Below are 23,125 nucleotides of genomic sequence, written 5' to 3'. Positions count from 1 at the left end.
GTTATCCAAAATGAGCCCAGTCTTTTCAATAAAATGTAGGGTGTTTCTCCCTGCACCCCAACAAAGGACTTCCTGCACCCCATCATTCTTGGAAAAGATCATTTTACGCATTTAAAAAATGACTTCTTGATTACTCTTTCTGAAATATTTTCAGAACATACTTTTTGGAATATATTTTATGAATTTCTGATTTACCATTCAGAAAATTAAAAAAATGTATTCCAGAAAAGATGTTCCATAATGGTTTTTTGTCTTCTGGATTTTCTATTATGAAAACATACTTTGCTTATAGAACCTCTATTCTGGAAACGCTTACAGAACCCTTATTCCATAATCTTCCAAAATTATCAAGAATAATTTTGGTATTGCAAAGAATGTAGGGGTGTAGGAAGAAATATCCTAAAATGTATGGTGTGTAAGCAACTAGTATAAACTTAGGCCGATTGAATGGGCCTTGTTCCTTTAAAAGAACAAAAGGCTTGGGCAATTGCTTCCTGCACCCAACACTTTTGAACTTGCACTCAACACAATTTTAAAATTCTGAAAATACCCTTTATTCCGGAAATGAAAATCCAGAATTGAAAATAATGCATTCCAGAAAAGTAGACCTGGAAGAGATTATTGTGTTCCGGATATAAAAATCCGGAAACAAAAAAACAAAATCCCATTCCGGATAAAAAAAATTCAGAATTAAAAATAATACATTCCAGAAAAATTTATTTGGAAGAGATTATTGCGTTCCGGAAAAGAGGATCCAAAATGTAATTTTATATGTACCCCATTTTTTTAAGAGTATTTTTAGCTTTTCCCATATAATTGGGTGCAGTGATATGGTGCCGGAAGCAATTGTCAAAGGCTTGTGGTAGTAATAATGAAAACACATCTTTTACAAGGAAATTGCTTCCTACTCCCAATCTTTTTTAACCTACACCCAACACAGTTTTAAATTTTTGAAAATGCCCTTCATTCTGAAAATGAAATTTCAAAACTGAAAATAATATATTCTGAAAAAATAGATCTAGAAAAGATTATTATGTTTCAAAAATAAAAATCTAAAAACAAAAATTAAAATCACGTTTCAGATAAAAAAATCCGTAATACAAAAAATTATGGAAAAAAAATCCAAAACATATTTCGAAAAAGGAGCTTCAGAATGTATTTTTATATGTACCCATTTATTGAAGGGTCTTTTCCACTAAAATTGGGTGGTGATATGGTGCAAGAAGCAATTGCCCATTTTACAAACATGTGCACGAGGAGGCTTATAGTGACAACACTATTGGCAATATCGTGAATCTCAGCCCTTGCTTTTAATCTCGTCGATGGGGCTCTCCGCGTCTTCTAGGTGGCGGGGACACGACCCGGATCCGTAGAGATGGCGTCGCAGTAGGCGATGCCGCAGACAACGGCGAGCGCGGTCCTTAGGGAATGAAAAAAAAAAATGGAATATAATTATTACAACTTCCAATTATTTGCAATCTTGACACTTTTTTTAAAAGTTAGATATTTTTAAGAAATATTTTAGAATATGTTTCCAAATTTTAACCAAGGTTTCACTTGAATTATGAGATAACAATACCTTTTAATAGATAAAATAAGTTTAGTTATTTAGTTGAGAGTCGGTGATTTTAAAATTGAATAGACTGTATTATTTTTATTTATTTTTTCATTGTTTAATTATAAATAATACCTCTGATTAAACATCTTTAATTTCTACACAATATTTTACTCCTTTTTTTGGGGAAACTTAATAAACTCGTTCTGGAATATTTCTATCCTTTTCCTAACTTTGAATAATAAAACAGAAAAAAATACTATAAATTTAATTCAATACACATGAATATGAACGCTATATTTTTTTTATACACAGGAATCCAATTCTGTACAATATAAACCACATTAAATATGCACCACGTGAATTATTTATGTTCATCTTTATTTTCAAGATCGAGCCATCATGTTTGGTAGTTGTAATAATTATATCCCATCTTCTTTTATTCTTGGTCAATCCCTATAATTTAGAAGCTTAATTCAGTGAGACAGCAAAAGCGTGTATCCGCGTAAGAAAGTGTATTTAATCAGAACACACTAAATTGATGAAAGTAGTTGAGAATCCATAGTGTAGTTTTGGTGTGTTTGTAGCATGGGAAAACATGGTGAGGAAGAAGAGCGTCTTGGTTTCACCTATGATGTGTTCATCAGTTTTAGAGGGGAAGATACAAGGAACACTTTTATAGGGCATCTGCGTAGAGAGTTGGGTAGGATGGGAATAAAAAGTTTCAATGATGATAGGAATATGAGAATAGGGGAAAGTCTTTCACCTGCTCTGTCGAAGGCCATTGAAGAATCTAAGATTTTCATAGTTGTGTTTTCTGAGAAGTATGCATCTTCCACATGGTGTCTGGATGAACTTGTTAGGATCATAGAACGCAGCAAGATGAAGAAGAAGATGCATCTTGTTTACCCAGTGTTTTACCATGTAGATCCCTCAGATATAGAGCACGAGAGAAATAGCTTCGGAAAACACATGAAGGCACATGAAAAGGAGATTGGAAAAGAATCACAGAGAATGCAGGATTGGAGGTCAGCCTTCTCTCAAGCAGCAGTTGACTTCCAAGGGAGGCATATTAGCACCGGGTATGTATAACAAACCATTCATTCTTATTTCTTTTTCATCCCATATTTAGAAAAAAATAATGTATTTTATGGGATAATTATTCACAACTAAAATAAAATTAATAATGTAACTTTAGTGAAAGAAATAAGATTATAATATCGTCAGTTTATAAATCTAATGAGAAAATAATAGTATATTATCTATGGAATGGTGTGTACCTATGCATTTTGTTTTGAAATAAAAGACAAGATTTATTGTTATGGGTAATCCATTTTGACTATTAGAATAATCTTTTTGTTGCTTATGTACCTCTTAGTTTATCAGTTAATTTTTGAATTTAGATAGCTTTCGTGTATGTTTAGATAATTTTTATGTTCATATTTTTTTTTGTACTAGACAAAATTATAACATATCATCCAATTTGGATTACCAACATACTGCTTTTCCTATTAGTATACACACATAATCATCAGTAACAAAATTCATTTAATAAAAATCATATAATATAAGTCTCTAAAATATAATTATAATCTTTCAAAACATAATACCATGCCTAATGTTTCTCTAAAGTATTTAAGAATATTCTTAATAACAATTCATTGTTCTCTGCCAGGATTTACCATAAACCTATACTAATCGTTGTCACTCCTTATTTAATGTCTAGTATTTTTTTTTTACATATGACGTACATAAGGTTTTACATTGTTGATGTATATAATACTCAAGAAATCTCAACCCTTATTGCTTCATTTATAGGACTCAAACTTGAAAATAATTTAAAATTGATAACAATTGCACATGCCCATTTGGGTGAGCATACCATATTACTTAGATATGGTTTTTATGAAAGTTATTTGACATATAAGAATATGTGAAAGTCGATTTTAGAGATCTATTCCTTGTCCAAGCTCATACTTTTGTTTGTGGCAAAAAAAAAAATATCTCTTCTGCATACCCGGTCTCATTCTTAAAGACAATTTTATTCTTATAATTTTATATGTTTCAAATGATCTCTACCCACATACACCTCCACATCCTATTTCAATTGTTCACATATTCCACATAACCTGCCTAGTGCTTTTTTTTTATATTTTATTTCTAGTTTCGTGAACCCACTTGTTAGGATTATATTATCACCAGTAGAAATAGAAGATAATGTTCCTTAGCCTAACATTGAATTTAGTAATCTTTGTTAGCCTCTCTTAGAATAACTCTTTTACCTTGCTTTTAACAATGACACGGTATGTACTCCATTACCCTAGATTTTCAACACCTTTAATCTTATTCCTACTTATTTTCCAATCCGTAACAACATGGAAATACCAAGAGTTTGAGTCTCCAAATTGAATCCATTTTGACCTAGACTTTTATTTCTCGAAGGACTTATGTTGCCAGCGTATGAGTTTAAGTTCACTAAATAGCCTCTTTCTTTCCATCCTTCCTTTCTCATTTAGATCACTTAAGTAATCCATTTTGTCGAAATCACCTATGAGTTATAGTGGTTTGATTAATTTGGTTTACATTACCAAATACCTATTTGTTACAAATTTGTAAGTCCTACTAAGTCTTTTTAAATTTGTCTCTTAAAACCATCCACTAACAAAAATTATTGAATTACCAATGGAAATTTATCGACAGATTTATGTGTATCAATATTTTTTTTTATTATTGACGAATTGTATACATTATCGACACATTTACTTACAGATATGTGTTCGTCGATAATTATCGACGAATCTGAAAATCGAAAAAAAAATTAGACACAAATCAATATCTATCAGTAATTGGACATCAAACTTGTTAAAGATAAAAAATTTAAAAAATTTATTTTGTTACAAAATAGAGTTTAGTCACGTTTCTCTAATTAAGAGATAGTTGATAATAGCTACTAAGCCAAAGTTATTTAGTTTAATTATGATTTTTATTATTCCTATTATGATTTTTATATTGTTTTCTTCCTCACCATTGTTCCATCCATTCTTGCAAGGATAAAATTGTGGAACCTACTTTTTGAGAAGTATATTTTCTACCTACTAGAAGGATATCCATGATTTCAGTATTTTCTATAAATTCATTAATTTTTATTATTTCCTTAATTTATACCTCTTCTTTAATATAAATTCCTTATTGTGTTAAAATTTCCCAATACATAGCAGGTATTGCATTATTGTTCCTGTCTTAATCTTAATATTTCATTCCATATTACTTACTTTTCACTATAGTTAGAAAAGGAGTACACATTCACTATTACTATTAACATATTATTCTTTTTGTACTTTCCTTTAACCCCTAAAAAACTTGTGTTTCTAACCAATGTTTCACATGTGAAAGTATCCTTACACCACATAGTTAAAATTCCTTGTATCCCATTTACAACTGAATGTTCCCATATTGTAGCATCTTTCTTTATTCACTATTTCTAATTTGATTTCTTGTAAGCATACTGCCCCAACCTCCTCCTTATTAAATCAATTCCCCTACAATGTTTAAACATATTATCTTCATTAATTGGATTCTATCTTCTCCCCCTTTAATATTTTCATCTCGCAATCTTTTTCCTTCATTTTCTCAATCATCTTTAAAATATTTTCACCCTACACTGTAAATTTAATTCTGATTTCCTAACCCAATTCGCATAACCTAATATCCTTTACACTTCCATTTCGTAACAAAAAAGTCTATTGCTATTATTAATAGCAGAGTCAGATGCAAAGTTGCTAACTTCAATTAACGTTGTTGTAGTGGGTTTTTTTCACACAGATTGTTTTTTTTGTTCCTTGGTTGTTTTTCACTTTCACCATCAATTGCGTTTATTGAACACCGTAAACTCTAACAATATTTTCTCAATGAGTACCATGTTGTTCTCTTGGGTTCCTTCAATACCTCGTTAGATTTTTTAAGCACCATGCTCCCAGGTGAGTATTGCTTTACCTCTAATCATAAATTTTGATGTTGTTGATTTTTGTTTATCAGAAAAAAAATAAAATTAAATTAAGAGGGACACTTTTGGAGTGTCCAAACTCTTATACAAGAACCAACAACCACATGTAGCTATTAACCACATATAGATCAAGACAACCAAATCAGAAAATGCATTCAGGAACAAACATGTATGAGTGGCCAATAATGCTGCAGAATGTGCTGCAGAATTATGCAGCAATAGTCTGCAAACGTTCCTTTTGACAGCAGAGAGAAGAGGTCCGTGTGCACATACTTACTACAAAAAACTGGACGGCATAAATTACCAATACGGTAACAATTGCACAGCTGTTAAACCTTAACACTGCACACGACCAAACCAAGATAGAAAGAAGTAGGCACTTGCTTCTAAGAAAGTATTTAATTCCAAGAAAGTAAAACATTTCTCTTTTTTTGTGAATTTTATTTCTAAAATCTTGTTTGTTGATCCCAAGTAATTATTATCAAATGTCTTCGATTCCCATATTTGAACTTTGTTGGGAATTATTACTAACATATTATCATCGACATATATTATTAAGATGAAAGACTTTACTTCTCTTAAAAAAAATAATTGGTAAGGAAAATTTAAAAGAAAAAAATATTTTTCCTCTCTTAATTTTTCTCTCATCCAAAAATAAATTATTTTAGTTAAAAAATAATTATAGCCTTTTATCAAAGGTTAAACACCAAAAGTAAGTTGACCTTATGTAACTTTACTTTTCACAAACAAAAATATTCAATGATTCAAGTAATAATTGATTTTTTTTCAGGGTGTTAATTGATTTTGTTAGTCATAAAGTATAATTCTGAACATTATAAAAAATAATCTAAAAGATAAAAAAACTAATAAAAAATTAAAAGTGGAAAAAATCATTTTTTATTTGAATTTGATATTATATTTAGGTATTTTTTTTATAAATTATTGATTTTTTTGTTTAGAATAAAATTTCTCTAACTTTTTCATCTCCATTAAATTTTGTATAATGTGTAATCATTATTCTTTTGTGCTACTTGCTATGAGTATCATTGCTTTCTATCTAGTACAAAAATCACAATGCTTATCACTTGGTACAATAATAATAGAAATCATGATATCAAACAAATAATTAATTATTACATTCTACTCTTATAGGGATGATGAAAGCTATTGTATTAAAGAAATTGTTGCGAAGGTCCATGAATATATAACTCCTAAATCTTTATATAGTGGTCAAAACCCTGTTGGACTTGACGCCTGCATAGAAGAAGTTATGTCCCTTTTGGAAATGAAGCCTTATGATAAAACTGTAAATATGTTGGGCATATATGGACTTGGTGGAATTGGAAAAACGGAACTTGCCATAGCTTTGTATAACACAATTTTGCAACACTTTGATGCTGCAAGTTTTCTTTCCGATGTTAGAGAAAAATCAAGCAGAATCAATGGCATTAAAGATCTACAAAAGACACTTTTATCTGAGATGTTTGAGGAGTTGGAAACTGAATTGGGAAGTACAAGTAAAGGAATGACTGAAATAGAAGAAAAGCTTCAGAAAAAAAAAGTTCTTTTGGTTCTTGATGACGTTGGTGATAAAGACCAGTTAGAAAATTTGGCAGGAGGGGGTAAATGGTTTGGTCCAGGTAGTAGAATCATTATAACGACAAGGGAAAAAGATGTGCTAATTTCTCACCAAGTTAAAAATATGTATGAAATGAAGGAACTTGATGACCTACATTCTTTAGAGCTATTTTGTTGGAATGCCTTCAGACAAAGTTATCCTAAAACAGGTTTTGAAGATGTGTCTCTGCGTGCTGTAGATTACGCCAAAGGTCTTCCACTGGCTTTAAAAAGGATAGGCTCTGATTTAGCTACTTTTCATGAAAGTTTAGAAGATTGGGAAATGGCAATGGAAGAATATGAGAGGACTCCAAATAAAAAGATTCAAGATGTGCTTAAAATAAGCTACGATAAATTGGATGATAAGGCCAAACAAATTTCCTTGTTCATCAGTTTTAGAGGGGAAGATACAAGGTACACTTTTATAGGGCATCTGCGTAGAGAGTTGGGTAGGAGGGGAATAAAAAGTTTCAATGATGATAGGAATATGAGGATAGGGGAAAGTCTTCCACCTGCTCTGTCGAAGGCCATTGAAGAATCTAAGATTTTCATCGTTGTGTTTTCTGAGAACTATGCATCTTCTACACGGTGTCTGGATGAACTTGTTAGGATCATAGAACGCAGCAAAATGAAGGAGAAGAAGCAGCTTGTTTACCCAGTGTTTTACCATGTAGATCCCTCAGATATACGGCACGAGAGAAACAGCTTCGGAAAACACATGAAGGCACATGAACATGAGATTGGAAAAGAATCACAGAAAATGCAGGCTTGGAGGTCAGCCTTGTCTCAAGCTTTTGACTTCCCAGGGAGGCATATTATTACCACCGGGTATGTATAACAAACCATTCAATGTTATTTCTTTTTCATCCCATATTTCGAAAAAATCATGTATTTTATGGGATAATTATTTACAACTAAAATAAAATTAATAAAGTAACTTTATAAAATTAAAGAAATAAAATTATAATATAACCACCTTATAAATCTAAAATAAAAAAATAGTATATTATCTATCGAATAGAATACATTTTCACTATTATTGTTATGTGTAAATGCATTTTCACTATTAGAATATTTTTTTTTTTGTTGCTTTATGTCTTAGTTCATCAATTAACCTTTGAATTTAGATAGCTTTCATGTATACCTTTGAATTTAGATAGCTTTCATGTATGCTTGGATGCCTTTTATGTTTTCAATTTATGTACTAGACAAAATTATAAAATCATCCAACTTGAATAATTAACATATTGCTCCACCTATAAGTATACACACATAGTCACTAATAGACTTCATTTAATAAAGATCATATCTAATTCTGATATTTCAAAACATAATACAATGTCTGAGGTTCCTCTGAAGTATCTAAGGATCCTCTTAATAACACTTCACATCTCAGTATCAGAATTTACCATAAACCTATACTAATTGTTGTCACTCCTTATTTAAAGTTTAGTTTTTTTACATATGTCGTACATAAGGTTTTACATCGTTGATGTCTATGGTACTCGATAAATCTCAACTCTTAGTGACTCAAACTTGAAAAAAACTTATAATTGATAACAATTGCATATGCCCATTGTGCGAGTATACCATATTATTTATATAGGGGTTTTATGTGAAAGTTGATAAAGATCTATTCCTTGTCCAAGCTTATACTTTTATTTGTGTAAAAAAAATATCTCTTCATATACGGTCTCATTCTTAAAGATATTTTTATTCCTTTGATTCTATATAATCCAAAAAAAAGATCTCTATCCACATACACCCCCATATCCTATTTCCTTTGTCATTCATTCTCGACAAGTAGAATTGTTGAAAGTTCAACTTTACATGATTTTGAGTAGCAGTACTTACTCCAACATACTTGTTGCACATATTCCACACAACATGCCTAGTGCTTTCTTAATTTCTATTTTGTCTTGTTAGGACTATATTATCACTAGGAGAAATAGAAGATAATGTTCATTAGCCTAACATTGAATTTATTTCTCCAAGGACTTATGTTGCTAGTCTATGAGTTTGAGTTCACTAAAGAGTTTCTTCCTTTCCATCATTCCTTTCTCATATAGATCATTTGAGTAATCCATTTTGTCAAAATCACCTCTATGAGTTATAGTGGTTTGCTTGATTTGGTTTACATTACCAAATTCCTCTTTATTCCAAACTTTTAAGTCATGCTTAAATCTTTTTAATTTTTCTCTTAAAACCACCTACTACAAAAAATTATTGAATTACTAATGAAAATTTATTGACAGATTTATGTTCGTCGATATTATTTTATTATCGACGAATTGTACCAATAGATAATGTTAGACATTTACTGACATATTTGTGTCCATAAATAATTACCCACGAATCTAAAAAAAAAATTTGAGCGCAAATCAATATCTATCATAATTGGACGTAAAACTTGTTAAAGATAAAAAAGTTCATTTTGCTTCAAGACATAATTTAGTCACATTTCTCTAACATTTCTCTAAGGGAACTACACATTTAGTATTACTATTGACATATTATTCTTTTTGTACCTTTCCTTAACCCTTACAAAACTTGTGTTTCTAACCAATGTTTCACATATGAAAGTATCCTTAGGCCACATAGTTAAAATTCCTTGTACTCCATTTACAACTGCAAAATGTTCCCATTTTATGTCATCGTTTCCCATATTGTAGCATCTTTCTTTATTGACTATTTCCAATTTGGTTTCTTGTTAGCACACTACCCCACCCTCCTCCTTATTAATCAATTCCCCTACAATGTTTAAACATATTATCTTCATCAATTGGATTGTCTCTTCTCTCCCTTTAATATTTTCATTTCGCAGTCTCTTCCCTTCATTTTCTCAATCATCTTTAAGATATTTTCATCCTACCCTATAAATGTAATTCTGATTTCCTAACCTAATTCACATAACCTAATATCCTCTGCACTTCCATTTCGTAAGCAAAAGAGTCTATTGCTATTATTAATAGCAAAGTCAAATGGAAAGTTGTTAATGGTATGAGTTGTTACCTCAATGAACGTTGTTGTAATGGGTTCTTTCACACAGAGCATAGAGAGTCTCGATTGTCTTTCTTTCGTTGTTTCTCACTTCCATCATCAATTGTGTTTATTGAACACCATAAACTCTAACAATATTTTCTCAATGAGTACCATGTTGTTCTCTTGGGTTCCTTCAACACCTCCTTAGATTTTCTAAGCACCATGCTCCCAGGTGAGTATTGCTTTACCTCTTATCATAAATTTTTTATGTTGTTGATTGAAATATTTTATTCTAAGGAAGTAAAACATTTCTCTTTTCTATATTGGTGAGTATTTCTAAAATCTTAGATTGTTGATCTTAAATTCTTATTATCAAATGCCCTTCAATTCTCATATTCGAACTTTGTTGGAAACTATTACTAACTTATCATCCACATATATCATCTATTAAGATGTAAGACTTTACTTCTCTTATAAAAAAAATACAATTGGTAAGAAAATTTAAAAGAAAAAATATTTTTCCTCTCTTAATTTTTCTCTCATCCAAAAATAAATTAATTTAGTTAAAAAATAATTATAGCCTTTTATAAAAGGTTAAAAACCAAAAATAAGTTAATCTTATGTAGGACTTTACTTTTCACAAACAAAAATGATTTCAAGTAATATACTTTATGGTATGCAATATTATTTTTATCACGTGTAGTTTGTTATATATAATATTCTACATCTTAATTATAATGGGATGCAATATTGTTTTTATCATGTGTAGTTTGTTATATATAATATTCTACATCTTAAACTTTAGATTTTTTTCAGGGTGTTAATTGATTTTGTTAGTCACAAAGTATAATTCTGGATATTAAAAAGTATAATTTAAAAGATAAAAAACTAATAAAAATCCAAAGTGGAAAAAATCATTCTTTATTTGAATATTATATTATATTTAGGTATTTTTCTTTATAAATTATTGAATTTTTTGTTTAGAATAAAATTTCTCTAACTTTTTCATCTCCAGTAAATTTTGTATAATGTGTAATCATTGTTCTTTTGTGCTACTTGCTATTAGTATCATTGCTTACTATCTAGTACAATAAAATAGTAACCGGAGAAACACGATGGTCGGAGTAAGTAAAGGCGGTTTGTTAACTTTCGACAATGGCGGACACTTCGTTTTTTTTTACTAACTTCCCCGAGCATTTCATGGAGAGAGATCTTTGGAAGGTTTTCCAAAGGTGGGGAAGGGTTATGGATGTCTTTGTTTCAAGAAAGCTCAATGCAAGGAATAAGAAGTTTGGTTTTGTAAGGTTCCAGGGTGTGAAGGATGTTCTTTCCCTGGAAAGAGAATTGAGTGCACTCTGGATTGGCACTTGGAAGATGCAGGTGAACCTTCCCAAATATAAGAGGAAGGATGGTTCAAGGAAGCAAAGGAATGAAGGGTCCAGATTAGGGAGGAACCCAATGACGAGCACAACGAGTGGGAAGGGGAAGCAAACGGAGCAGGTTTCGTTCGCTCAAGTGGTTTCGGGGGGGGGGGGGGGGCAGGAAAGCTTGGAACAGGCGAGATTGTGGGTAGCTCTTTGGGGGGCGACGTTGATTCTCAGGTTACAGTGGAGGTAGAACAAGACGATTGGTTAGTAGATGCTACGTTGGTAGTTTGAAAGAGCTTCCAAGCATGCAAGTGATTAAGGAGAGCTTTGTGTTGGGAGGTTTCAGCCTAGTCAAAGTAAGATATCTTGGTGGTAGGTTCGTTCTGCTGTCTTGCGATGATGGAGGAAGTCTGAAGAAGATCATTGCAGACAACAGGTCTTGGTTCGACGAAGCGTTCTCGGCGGTTACACCCTGGGATGGTTCTTTCGAACTAAAAGAACGTTTTGCATGGATACGATGCAGTGGAATCCCGCTACAGTTCTGGTGCAAACATAGTTTTTCCAAAATAGGGGTAGTGGTGGGAGAGGTGATGGAGGTCGACGAAGTAACTGAGAGAAGAGAAACAGTGGAGTTTGCTCGGTTTAGAGTTAAAACATCGGTAAGATCAACAGTCAATATGGAGAAGGAGTTGTGCATCAATGGTAGGTCATGTAAGGTTGCCTTTGTTGAAGAGATGTCCGTCCCGGAGCAGAGTCTTGGCAAGTGGAATGGCGGAGCTTTAGAGGTAGACACCGAAGCTAACTCCGATGACGGAAGCGTAGGTGCAAGCTTGTGCGATTCAGTGGGGTCGGAGCTTGGGTTGGCCGGAGATGGAGGTGTGGGTGCCGTCGGGGAAGGAGGCTTGGAGTTGGAAGAGACGGTCCAGGGCATGGTGGACCCGGTTTGTCTTGGTAAGGGGCGTGAAGGATGGTTTCAAGATAATTTAAGAGGGCCAATGAATGTGCACGGTATTTCTTTGAGAAAGAGAGTGGAGTTAGTGGGTGGGCACGGTTCTCTTAGCTGTTCAAAGATAGAGATAGTGGATTCCTACGTGGAGGTGGCTAGTTCCAAGGAGTCCAAGTCAGCGAATGATAAGGCAAGGAGTAATGGAGGGGTAAGTGAAAGTAGGTGCATGTTGAGAGGGAATGTGAGGGCTGGAGCGTCTTTTCAAGCGCCACCTCAAGAGCCATTTCAAGAAGTAGGAATGCAGGAAATTAATGATGGTGGGCTCGCTTCTTTAAAAGTGTGTCCCCCTATGATTAAGTGCGTGGAAAATGGAGTTCTAAGTGTGAAAGGAGTGGTGGGGGATTTAAAGTGCCAAAGTGCATTTATGAAGCCGTGCAAAGAGAATTTGAGTGTCCAGGATGGTTGTCACGAAGAAGAAGAAGGAGAAGTCGGGAGCGTCTCAAGACAGACGAGTTCAGTGAGTAGGGTCGCTAATTCGGTAGGGATATGTCCTTCTTTGAATGATTTGGAACAGTCTGGGACCAGTGTGATTAGAGACGGAGTCGACGGGAGTTCAGTAGCAACTGTAAAGGACATCCCAAAGTCTCCAGTAGTCCAAGGTTTGAATGACAGTGAACTGGTAGATCCTGAAAAGTTGGTCGATGCAGAGGGGGCAAGGAGGTCAGAGATGTCAAAGTCGAGAGATGGTGGGTGTGCCCTCCCTCCAGGAGGACTATTAGAGGATTTGGGGGCAGGTATGGAAGATGAAGTGGAAGGTGGAGGCAACAACGGAGATACGGAGGGCAGGGTGACGGGTTTGGATGGAGAAGTCGTAGGAAGACAGTCCTCAGTGGAACAAGTGTTTTTGGTTCATCAAACAGGCAGCTCGTCGAATTCACTTTTCACTTCTGATAGCGCAATTGAGAATTGTAACATGATTTTTTGGGTGAAAACAGATAAGAATTTGGCTGCAAGTGTCTGGGGAGTAGGGAAAGAAGCTGGGTTTTCGCTCGCCGATCGAGAAGAGGTAGTTTTAGATGGTATTTATTCGTTATCTAATCAAGGCGGGGTGACTACGAGAAGAATGTGGAAAGAGAGGAGCAAGGTTGTTAATGAAGATTCTTAGTCTGAATATCAGAGGGGTAGGCGGGGCGGTAAAAAAGAATTATGTCAGGGATTTGATCAGTAGGGAGCAGGTGAACATGGCGTGTTTACAAGAGACAAAGTGTTCAGATTTTAGTAGGGAAAAGGTGTGTCTTTTTTGGGGAACTAACGAAGTGGATTGGGTGGAAAACAAAGCAGTTAATAAAGCAGGTAGGGTGATTACGATGTGGAGCAATAAGGTTTTTCAGTTGTCCAGTTTCAAGAATGGTAGGAACTTTTCAGTGTTAGAAGGGGTTTGGAAGAGGGGTTTTGGAACCCAAGTAACCATCGTGAACATTTATTGTTCAGGATCTTTTCGAGAGAAGAAGGAGATGTGGAACGAGATCAGTTGTTTCAGACAAGGTCAGTTATCGAAGGCTTGGTGCATCATTGGAGACTTTAATTGTATAAGAAGGCAGGAGGAAAGGAAGAGTTTGGTGTCGTGCTCGGATTGGTTGATATTCCGTTGGTGGGCAGGAAGTTTACTTGGTTCAAACCCAATGGTTTGGTGAAAAGCAGGATTGACAGGGTGCTGGTCTCCAAGGAGTGGTTGGAGGTGTGGCCTAACAGCCAACAATTTGTCTTCAATAGATCAATCTCAGATCATTGTGCTGTTATTCTGAAGGAGGTGTCAGTGGATTGGGGTCCGAAGCCGTTTAGGTTTTTGAATGTTTGGCTGAAGGATCACAGGTTCAAGGAGTTTGTGAGTTCGAGCTGGTCTGCTTACAAGGTGACGGGAGGGGGAATTTTTGTGTTTAAAGAGAAGCTGAAAAAGTTAAAAGCAGACCTAAAGGTGTGGAATAGGGAAGTATTCGGAGATCAGGCTAGTAAGGAAATCTAGAAAAGGTTAGACGAGTTAGATTCTCGTGACGACGAAGACGGGTTGTTGGAATCAGAAAAGGATGAAAGAAAGTCCCTATTTGCTCAACTATCTGAGTCCAGATCCAAACAAGAGGCGATCTTATTTTAGAAAGCAAAGCAGAATTGGATAAAGCAGGGGGATCATAATACAAAGTTCTTTCATTCTGCGGTTAAGTGGAGGAGGGCAAGGAATCAGTTACATGGATTTTTCGACAATAATAAATGGTGTGATGATAAGGAGGAGGTAAAGGATAAGGTTCGTAAGTACTTTGAAGAAAGGTTTGCCCGGAACGATGTTTGTCAGGTCACTTTGGATAATGTCAGGTTCAATACCATATCAGAAGCAGATAACGCTATGTTAGTCAGCGTTTTCTCGGAAGATGAGGTAAGAGATGCGATCTGGGGGTGTGATAGTTCAAAAAGTCTTGGTCCCGACGGGTTTAACTTTTGTTTTTTAAAATCTTGTTGGGACATTGTGAAGAAGGATGTGATGAACGCAGTAAAGGACTTTGCTGATTTTGGATGTTGGCCAAGAGTATCAAATGCGTCGTTTCTTTGTTTGATTCCAAAAGTTGAAAATCCTCAACAGTTGGGGGAGTTTAGACCTATCTCATTAGTAGGTTGCCTGTATAAGATCATCTCAAAGGCGCTCTCCTTGCGCCTGAAAAAGGTGATTGGAAAAATTATTGACATAAGACAGTCGGCTTTTATAGAAGGAAGAGGTTTGCTGGATAGTGTGCTTATTGCAAATGAGGTTCTTGAGGAGTACAAGAGAAAGAGAAAACAAAGTATCTGCTTTAAAGTCGACTACGAGAAGGCATACGATTCGGTGAAATGGGAATTTTTATATTATATGTTAAGAAGGTTGGGTTTCTGTGCTCGGTGGATTCGATGGATAAAGGGATGCCTGGAGTCAGTTTCGGTGTCGGTCCTTGTAAACGGAAGCCCAACTAGGGAGTTCTTTCCTAGAAAGGGTCTACGTCAAGGCGACCCGCTTGCCCCTTTTCTCTTCCTTATTGTGGCGGAGGGTTTAGCTGGGGTGACAAGGGTAGCAGAGGAAAAGAAGTTGATTGACAGTTTGGAGGTTGGGAAGAGTAAAGTAAAGGTAAATATGTTACAGTATGCGGACGCCACTTTGTTCTTCTGTGAAGCAAATACCAAAAGTGTCTTTAATATCAGGGCGATCCTGTAGTGTTTCGAGCTATCTTCTGGGTTAAGGGTTAATTTTGCGAAGAGTAGGATTGGAGGGACGGGGATGGACCAGGCCACACTTCAGAGATTTGCAGCGATTCTTGGGTGTGATACGATGGCCCCTCCGTTCATTTACTTGGGTCTGCCTGTTGGAGGGAGTCACAAGTGCGGTACGTTTTGGAACAGGGTGATTGAGAAAGTGCAGGCTAGGTTAAGCAGGTGGAAGGGAAGAAGTTTGTTGATGGCTGGGAGGATTTGTCTGATTAGGTTTGTGCTTTCTGCTATTCCGTTATTTTATATGTCTTTGTTCAGATTGCCTACTAGGGTGGCAAGTAAGTTGATCAAGTTGCAAAGGGATTTTCTTTGGGGATGGGGTGCAGAAGGGAGGAAGATCGCCTGGGCGTCCTGGAACCTGGTGTGTAAACCTCGTGAGTTTGGGGGGCTTTGTTGGGAAAGTGGATTTGGAGGTTGGGTTCGGTTGAGGTAGGACTTTGGAAGGACATCATTTTCTCTAAGTACGGGGGGTGGAGAGATCTGGGGGTGGCAAGTAATGGTAAGAGTTGTTCTCTTTGGTGGAAGGATTTGAAGGAAGTTTGGTATTCGAAGGGGTGGGGGAGATGTTTCGAAGACAGTTTTGAGTGGAAGATTGGGAATGGGATGGACATTTGTTTCTGGAAGGATAGCTAGTTGATGGGTGAGGCGTTGAAGAATGTTTTTCCACGACTTTTCTCAATCAGCTCTAACAAACATGCAAAACTGTCGGATCTTGGGTCTTGGTCTGATGGGAGATGGGTCTAGGGACTTGATTGGAGAAGGCCTTTTTTCGAATGGGAGAAACCGGCGGCGGATCGATTAAGTCAGCTCCTGCTTGGGGTTGAGGTTGTTCTTGGAGAGACTGATAGGTGGATTTGGAAGGGTGGGGGTGTTCAGTCTTACACCGTTAGCTCTGCTTACAACCTTATCAGGAAGGATTTTGAAGCGGTTTCTTCGCAGGAGCTTAGGAAGTTGTGGAGGAGTAAAGCAATTCCTTCTGCAATGGTTTTGGCTTGGAGGGTGTTGAAAAACAAGCTAGCTACCAGGGTCAATCTTAGTAGAAGAGGGGTTCGATTAGAAAGCTTGAGGTGCGTGTTGTGCGGGAAGGAGGAGGAGTCGAGTAGCCATCTGTTCTTTGGTTGTTCGTTTGCTTGGCGAGTTTGGTGTTTATGTTTTAAGTGGCTAGGAATCCAGTTTGTGACTCATATTGAACCAAGGTGCAACTTTGATCAATTTAGATTGTGCTTACCTTCGGAGACGGGTCTGGTTGCTTGGAACACGATTTGGGTTGGGGTGATAAGTGAGATTTGGAGCCACAGGAATCGTATAATTTTTAATAGAGGAGTGGCAGACGAGAAAGAGCTCTTTGCGTTGGCACAGGTAAAGGCTTGGTCTTGGGTTTCAACAAATTCCCGGTTAGTTTCGTTTTCTTATTCTGGTGTTTGGCTCCTTTGGAGTGTACAAGGTTAGTTTCTTGAGGTTTTTTGCTTGGTTTTGTAAGGGGTAGAAGAGTTGGGTTGGTTTTTGGAAGACGTTAGTTGGAGCTGGTTTAGCTTTTTTATGTATAAGGGTTAAACCACCCCTGAAGTGGTTCTATTTTTATTTTATTTATTTTTTATTGCCGATAAAAAAAAATCTAGTACAATAATCACCACTTAGTACAATAAAAAAAATCATGATATCAAACAAATAATTAATTAATACATTCTACTCTTATAGGGATGATGAAAGCTATTGTATTGAAGAAATTGTTGAGAAGGTCCATGAATATATAATTCCTAAACCTTTATATAGTGGTCAAAACCCTATTGGACTTGAGGCTTGCATAGAAGAAGTTATGTCACTTTTAGACATGAAGCCTGATGATAAAACTGTAAATATGTTGGGCATATATGGACTTGGTGGAATTGGAAAAACGGAACTTGCCAAAGCTTTGTATGACAAAATTGTGCAACACTTTGATGCAGCAAGTTTTCTTTCCGATGTTAGAGAAAAATCAAACAGAATCAATGGCATGGAAGATCTACAAAAGACACTTTTATCTAAGATGTTTGAGGAGTTGGAAACTAAATTGGAAAGTACAATTAAAGGAATGGGTGAAATAAAAGAAAAGCTTCAGAAAAAGAAAGTTCTTTTGGTTCTTGATGACGTTGGTGATAAAGACCAGTTAGAAAAGTTGGCAGGAGAGTGTAATTGGTTTGGTCCAGGTAGTAGGATCATTATAACCACAAGGGAAGAAAATGTGCTAATTGCTCACCAAGTTAAACCTACGTATGAAATGAAGGAACTTGATGACCAACATTCTTTACAGCTATTTTGTTGGAATGCCTTCAGACAAAGTTATCCTAAAACAGGTTTTGAAGATGTGTCTGTGCGTGCTGTAGATTACGCCAAAGGTCTTCCACTGGCTTTAAAAGTCATAGGCTCTGATTTAGCTGCTTTTCATGAAAGTTTAGAAGATTGGGAAATGGCAATGAAAGAATATGAGAAGACTCCAAATACAAAGATTCAAGATGTGCTTCAAATAAGCTACGATAGATTGGATGATAATGCCCAACAAATTTTCTTGGACATAGCTTGCTTCTTTAAAGGGGAGAGAATGGAATATGTGAAAAAGATACTTCAAGAATTTTGTCCAACAACCAACATGAAATTACTTCTTAATAAATCTCTCATAACTGTCGAGAATGGCTGCCTGAAGATGCATGATCTAATACAAGATATGGGTAGAGAGATTGTTAAGCAGGAATCACCAAATCCTGCTAAACGTAGCAGAATATGGTATTATGAAGATGCTATTGAAATACTAACAAAAGATTACGTAATCCTCTACTCTTTTATTCTATTTTGTTTTTTATTTATAGATTATAGTATTTTATATTACTGATAATAGGCAGTTGATGTTGCTTCTTTGTACTTGTGTTAAAGGGAAGTGATATGATTCAAGGGTTTATGCTTGATCCCCCTCAACGAGAAAAAGTAGAATGGAGTGGTACTGAGTTGGTGAAGATGGAATGTCTCAGAATTCTCATTGTTCGAAACACACAATTTTCATCTGAACTTGAACATTTACCAAATTATTTAAGACTTCTTGACTGGGAAGAGTGTCCTTCAAAGTCTTTCCCACCAAAATTTAATCCAAAGCACATCATTGTTTTAAATTTGCCTAGAAGTCGTCTAACATTGGAAGAGCCATTTAAGGTACAATTCTATATCATATTTTCCCATTTTTTACGTTTCAATTTTTTATTGAACAAAAACTTCCATATTTATTGTCATTAATAAGTTAATAACTCAAAATGCTGCAAATAATATTTTTATTGACTTTCAAAGTTAATAACTCGATATGTTCCTTGCAAAGGGTGTCGCAAATTCAGAATTGAAGCAGAACGCATCTTGATCTTTGATCTACGAGTTTTGTTCAGTGACAAGAAGTGGGTTGGCCTTGACCGACTTCTGGAGGAGGAGTGAAATCTGGTGCAGATTTAGTACAAAGCCACTTCCTCCTTCGTGATAAGTGGTTGGGGAGCTTTTGTGTATGAAGAGGAAACATGATCTCCTATTGGCTTCTCCCAATCCCCATGTATTGAGACAAGATGTGATAACTATTTTAATAAGGGCATTGTATTTTCAGAACTACAAGGAACAATTGAATAATTAAGTAAAAGATTCACTAAATAAAAAACAAAATAACAAAGTTTGTTGGGAGTTTGTTATGATGATAATGATTAAATAGAAAACAAGTCCAAGAATTTGTTGCTTCAATTTGAAAATTGGGATTGAAATTCATCCTCTTATGTATTGAGTTGATATTTAAATATAATATTTTGTTCTTGATTGATGATTGTTATTGTCATTTTATTTGTAATGTTTGTTTCTATGATCTAGATTGATCTTGACTGGAAAATACTCTTGAGTTTCTGACCCAAATGATAATGTTTAACATATTTTGAATGTTGGGAATAGATTTGAAATGTTAATTGTTATCAACGTCTAATCGTAATGATAAGAAGTTTTTATAAATATGTGATACAACAAGTGCACCGTGTTGTCAGAAGTAATAATTTATCCTTAAGGACGAATATCGAACTCACAAGGAACACTTGAATAATCAAGTAAAATATTCATTAAATAGAAAACAAAATAACAAAGTTTGTTGGGAGTTTGTTATGATTGCAATGATTAAAAAACACAAGTCAAAGAGTTTGTTGCTTCAATTGGGAAAAATGGGATTGAAGTTCATCTTTGAAACTCTTATGACTGGAAAGTAATTCTAAGTTTCTGACCCAAATGATAATGCTTAACGTATTTGAATACTTGGAATAGATTTGAAATGTTAATTGCTATCAACGTCTAATAATAATGATAAGAAATTTTTATAAATATGCGAGGAATCAATATTTAAGAGACTCTCTTAATAATTTTATATGCGAGGAATCAATATAAATGATTTTTATACCGCATCAATATCAATCAAATGATAGACTATTACAGTTCTCGCCGAGATGAGGTCAATCTAAATTTGAGTGGGCTTCGGGTAGTCTCCCTTTAAGCTCTAGTGATTCAACTTCCAAGGAATGAGGGGGGCTCCACCTGCAAAAAATACTCTGACGCTCAACTCAGTAAGAGCATCAAATTTTGTTTATATAGTGAGTATAGTGCCAAAATTCGAGTTGAGATTACTCCCTATGAGTGGTCATCTATTTATAAGCCTTCATGGACTTGGATCTCTAACACTAGTTTCTCCAGGTTTTGATGTGACATATCATAGTATCCTTTCATATAATCTGAATATCATGGATATAAATCGGAGTACTTTGTGATATAATCAGAGCATTTATGTAATATAATAAAGGATATTGTGTAAGTTATTAAAGTAAAAGAAAGAGTAGGGTAAATCCCTTGTGTATATTGAACACATAAGGTACCCCGTTGATCCCGTTTCTCATTCTCCTCCACTTCACTGAGGAGTGGAAAAATTTAGTGTTTAGATCGCCTTGTTTCAACCACTTTAGTCTTGCTTTTTGGTGCAAGACCGCTTCTTGTGTAAAAAGGTTTCGACTTTGTTCCACTAGCAAAAGTCCCTCTCCTCCCTCCCCAGCTCATCTAACTCACTTTCATTGTCTCTTGCGTCCAACTCTTGAATCTTCTTTTGTATAGATTCCCCTTCCCGATTGACATTCTCGAAAACCTCCCTATTCCACCTCTTCAAATCTAGCTTTCAATTTTTCAATTTTTCTTTTAGAACAACCATCCCTCCACAAAACACCTCATAGCTCTGCCATTTACTGCGAACAAAATCCAGGAACCCACTATCCCTTTGCCACACATCCAGACTCCTGAAAGGTTTAGGCCCCCAATCCACCGATAAAACTTTTAGAACTAAAGCACAATGATCAAAGACCTTTCTGGTGAGACAAGAATTCTGTCAATTCTGCTATTGACCGTCCCATTTGGCTTTTACCAAGTAAACTTTTTTTCGACCATTGGAATATCCAATAACTCCGTGTTTTCAATGAAATCATTAAAATCCCTGATCTCTCTACTATAATCTGATGTTGAGACTACGCTTTTTCTCTCATCTTTTCTTCTGATTGAATTAAAATCCCCGACAACACACCATACCTTGTTTTGTTGGTTCTTCCTGATTTCTCGTAACTCATCCCAAACCTCCTTCCTTTCTTTCAACGAGCTGGAACTGTACACATTTACTATCGTAATGTGTATCCCGTCTCCTACTTTCCAAACTCCTTCGATGATAGAGTAACATTTCCCATTTAAAAAACTTGTCTTATTAAAACTACTTCTTCTCCACATAGTAATGATTCCACCAACATTATTTACTGCACCATTCTCCACCCAATCAATTTCATTTGAACCTCACATATAAAAGCAATTGTTCTTACTGAGCACTAAGGACTTTGTTTCCTGTAAACAAACCATTCTAACCTCCTCTTTTCTAATTAATTCTCTTACGTATGTTCTTTTTATATTTCCTCTTACTCCTCTTATATTCAAACTAATTAGACTCATCATAAAAAACATTAATCTCCATCTCCAAATTCCTGCAATCCCGATTCTCCAAACTGCTAAGCCTATTTAATACCACATTTTCTTCACTTAACAGTGTGAAACTCATCTCCTTACCAACTTTCCATCTCTTCCTAGCTTCGCCCTGCTCATCTTTTAACCAAAGCATTCTACTGTATTTTCTGGCATCTTTGTCTAAGATAATGATTTCTGATCTTAAGCATTTTAGTGAATCTGACATAGATAACCTTTCAATCCTCGGTGAGCTTTCGTCTCTCGATTTAGGCAAATCGTCCACCCTTCCGCCAAAACTAGCCATCATCCTCCCCACTGGGTGACTTGCAAAAAAAAGTCTCAGTCTCCCTTATCGTGCCCCTATGAGTGGACGTCTTTGCAGCTCCATCATCCTCTCTACTCCATACTAACCCCATCCTCTCCATCACGCTTGTTGTTTCTCTGATTGCCTCACACCCCAAAGATCCTTTGTTTTCGTCATCAAACCCACCTTCTTCTCCCTCAACATGTGTAACCCTTGCCACCACTACCACCACACATTCGTCGCTCACCTCCTCTCCACTGCCGCGCCCCATGCCGGAACTATCATACATAACAGCGTCAGCCGCTGCCGCACGCTGCTCCGCCCCTACAGACGCGCCGACACCATTGCCAAACACTATAGTCGCGCCATCTCCAACCACTGAAGTCGTGTCATTGCTAGCACCAATCTCGCCATTGCTCGCCACTACAGTCGCGCCACGGCCGTCACTAATTGCACCATCGCCTGCCTCCTTCATTGTTCTAGCATCTTCGACAACCGCCATCAATAATCGTTGCCCCTCACTGCCTGCCTCCGACAACTTCAAGGTATAACCAGCGTTGGGATCCTCAATACCAATTACATTAGCCGCTACCGGCGGCGCAAGAGAAGCCGCGTCGGCTTCGTCGATGTCGAGGCCCTCGAAACCAGTGTCGTAAGCCACCGTCAGCGACGTAGGGGGAACCGCGTCGTCTCCCACCCAGTTCGTCGCTCCTCCTTGTCTAACAATTTCTAGTTGTGAGTCCATGTCAGCAATTGTGTCATAAATTAGGGTTTCCCTAACCCAACTGTATGCATTCAGTTAGGCCTAAACCAACCCACTACAAATTAGGACATCTGCTCATACTCTATCATTAGTCTTTTTGCACTTAATTTCTGCCAAGAAATGTATTAAAGGATACAGATACCAGAGTTATAGAAGGATCCTAATATTAATTGGGTATCTTTTCTAATTATCAATTGTTTCTCTTTATAGAGGAGAATAATTGTCTTTTCTAATTATCAGTTGTTTCTCTTTATAGAGGTGAATAACCTTTATTTT

The 23,125-nt window shown here is 35.8% G+C and overlaps 1 protein-coding gene across 2 annotated transcripts; it reads left to right on the top strand.

Moving 5' to 3' along the window:
* The first annotated feature begins 2,034 nt into the window (after nt 1-2,034).
* LOC137827165 (disease resistance protein Roq1-like) lies at nt 2,035-19,576 on the top strand. 2 transcript variants are annotated; one of them, XM_068633389.1, is made up of 5 exons: nt 2,035-2,637; nt 6,786-8,003; nt 17,457-18,558; nt 18,666-18,938; nt 19,099-19,576. In XM_068633389.1, exons 1-5 carry the CDS (start codon nt 2,144-2,146, stop codon nt 19,135-19,137), a joined length of 3,126 nt encoding a protein of 1,041 aa, XP_068489490.1. In that variant the 5' UTR covers nt 2,035-2,143; the 3' UTR covers nt 19,138-19,576. The 2 variants fall into 2 exon arrangements, with proteins under 2 accessions (XP_068489490.1, XP_068489489.1); XM_068633388.1 differs by having other exon boundaries at nt 6,711-8,003.
* The last annotated feature ends 3,549 nt before the right edge of the window (nt 19,577-23,125 follow it).

The sequence above is a fragment of the Phaseolus vulgaris genome, chromosome 8, assembly GCF_000499845.2.
Source record: "Phaseolus vulgaris cultivar G19833 chromosome 8, P. vulgaris v2.0, whole genome shotgun sequence".
NCBI lineage: Eukaryota > Viridiplantae > Streptophyta > Magnoliopsida > Fabales > Fabaceae > Phaseolus > Phaseolus vulgaris.
Note: the sequence above shows the minus strand (reverse complement) of the source record. Positions and strands in the feature narration are given on the sequence as shown.

Excerpts from the sequence above, each read along its gene's own strand:
- LOC137827165 (XM_068633388.1), top strand. The coding sequence starts at position 2,144 with ATGGGAAAACATGGTGAGGAAGAAGAGCGTCTTGGTTTCACCTATGAT. Across the intron at positions 18,559-18,665 it reads AAATACTAACAAAAGATTAC|GGAAGTGATATGATTCAAGG; the intron begins GTAATCCTCTAC and ends CTTGTGTTAAAG. Across the intron at positions 18,939-19,098 it reads CATTGGAAGAGCCATTTAAG|GGTGTCGCAAATTCAGAATT; the intron begins GTACAATTCTAT and ends TTCCTTGCAAAG.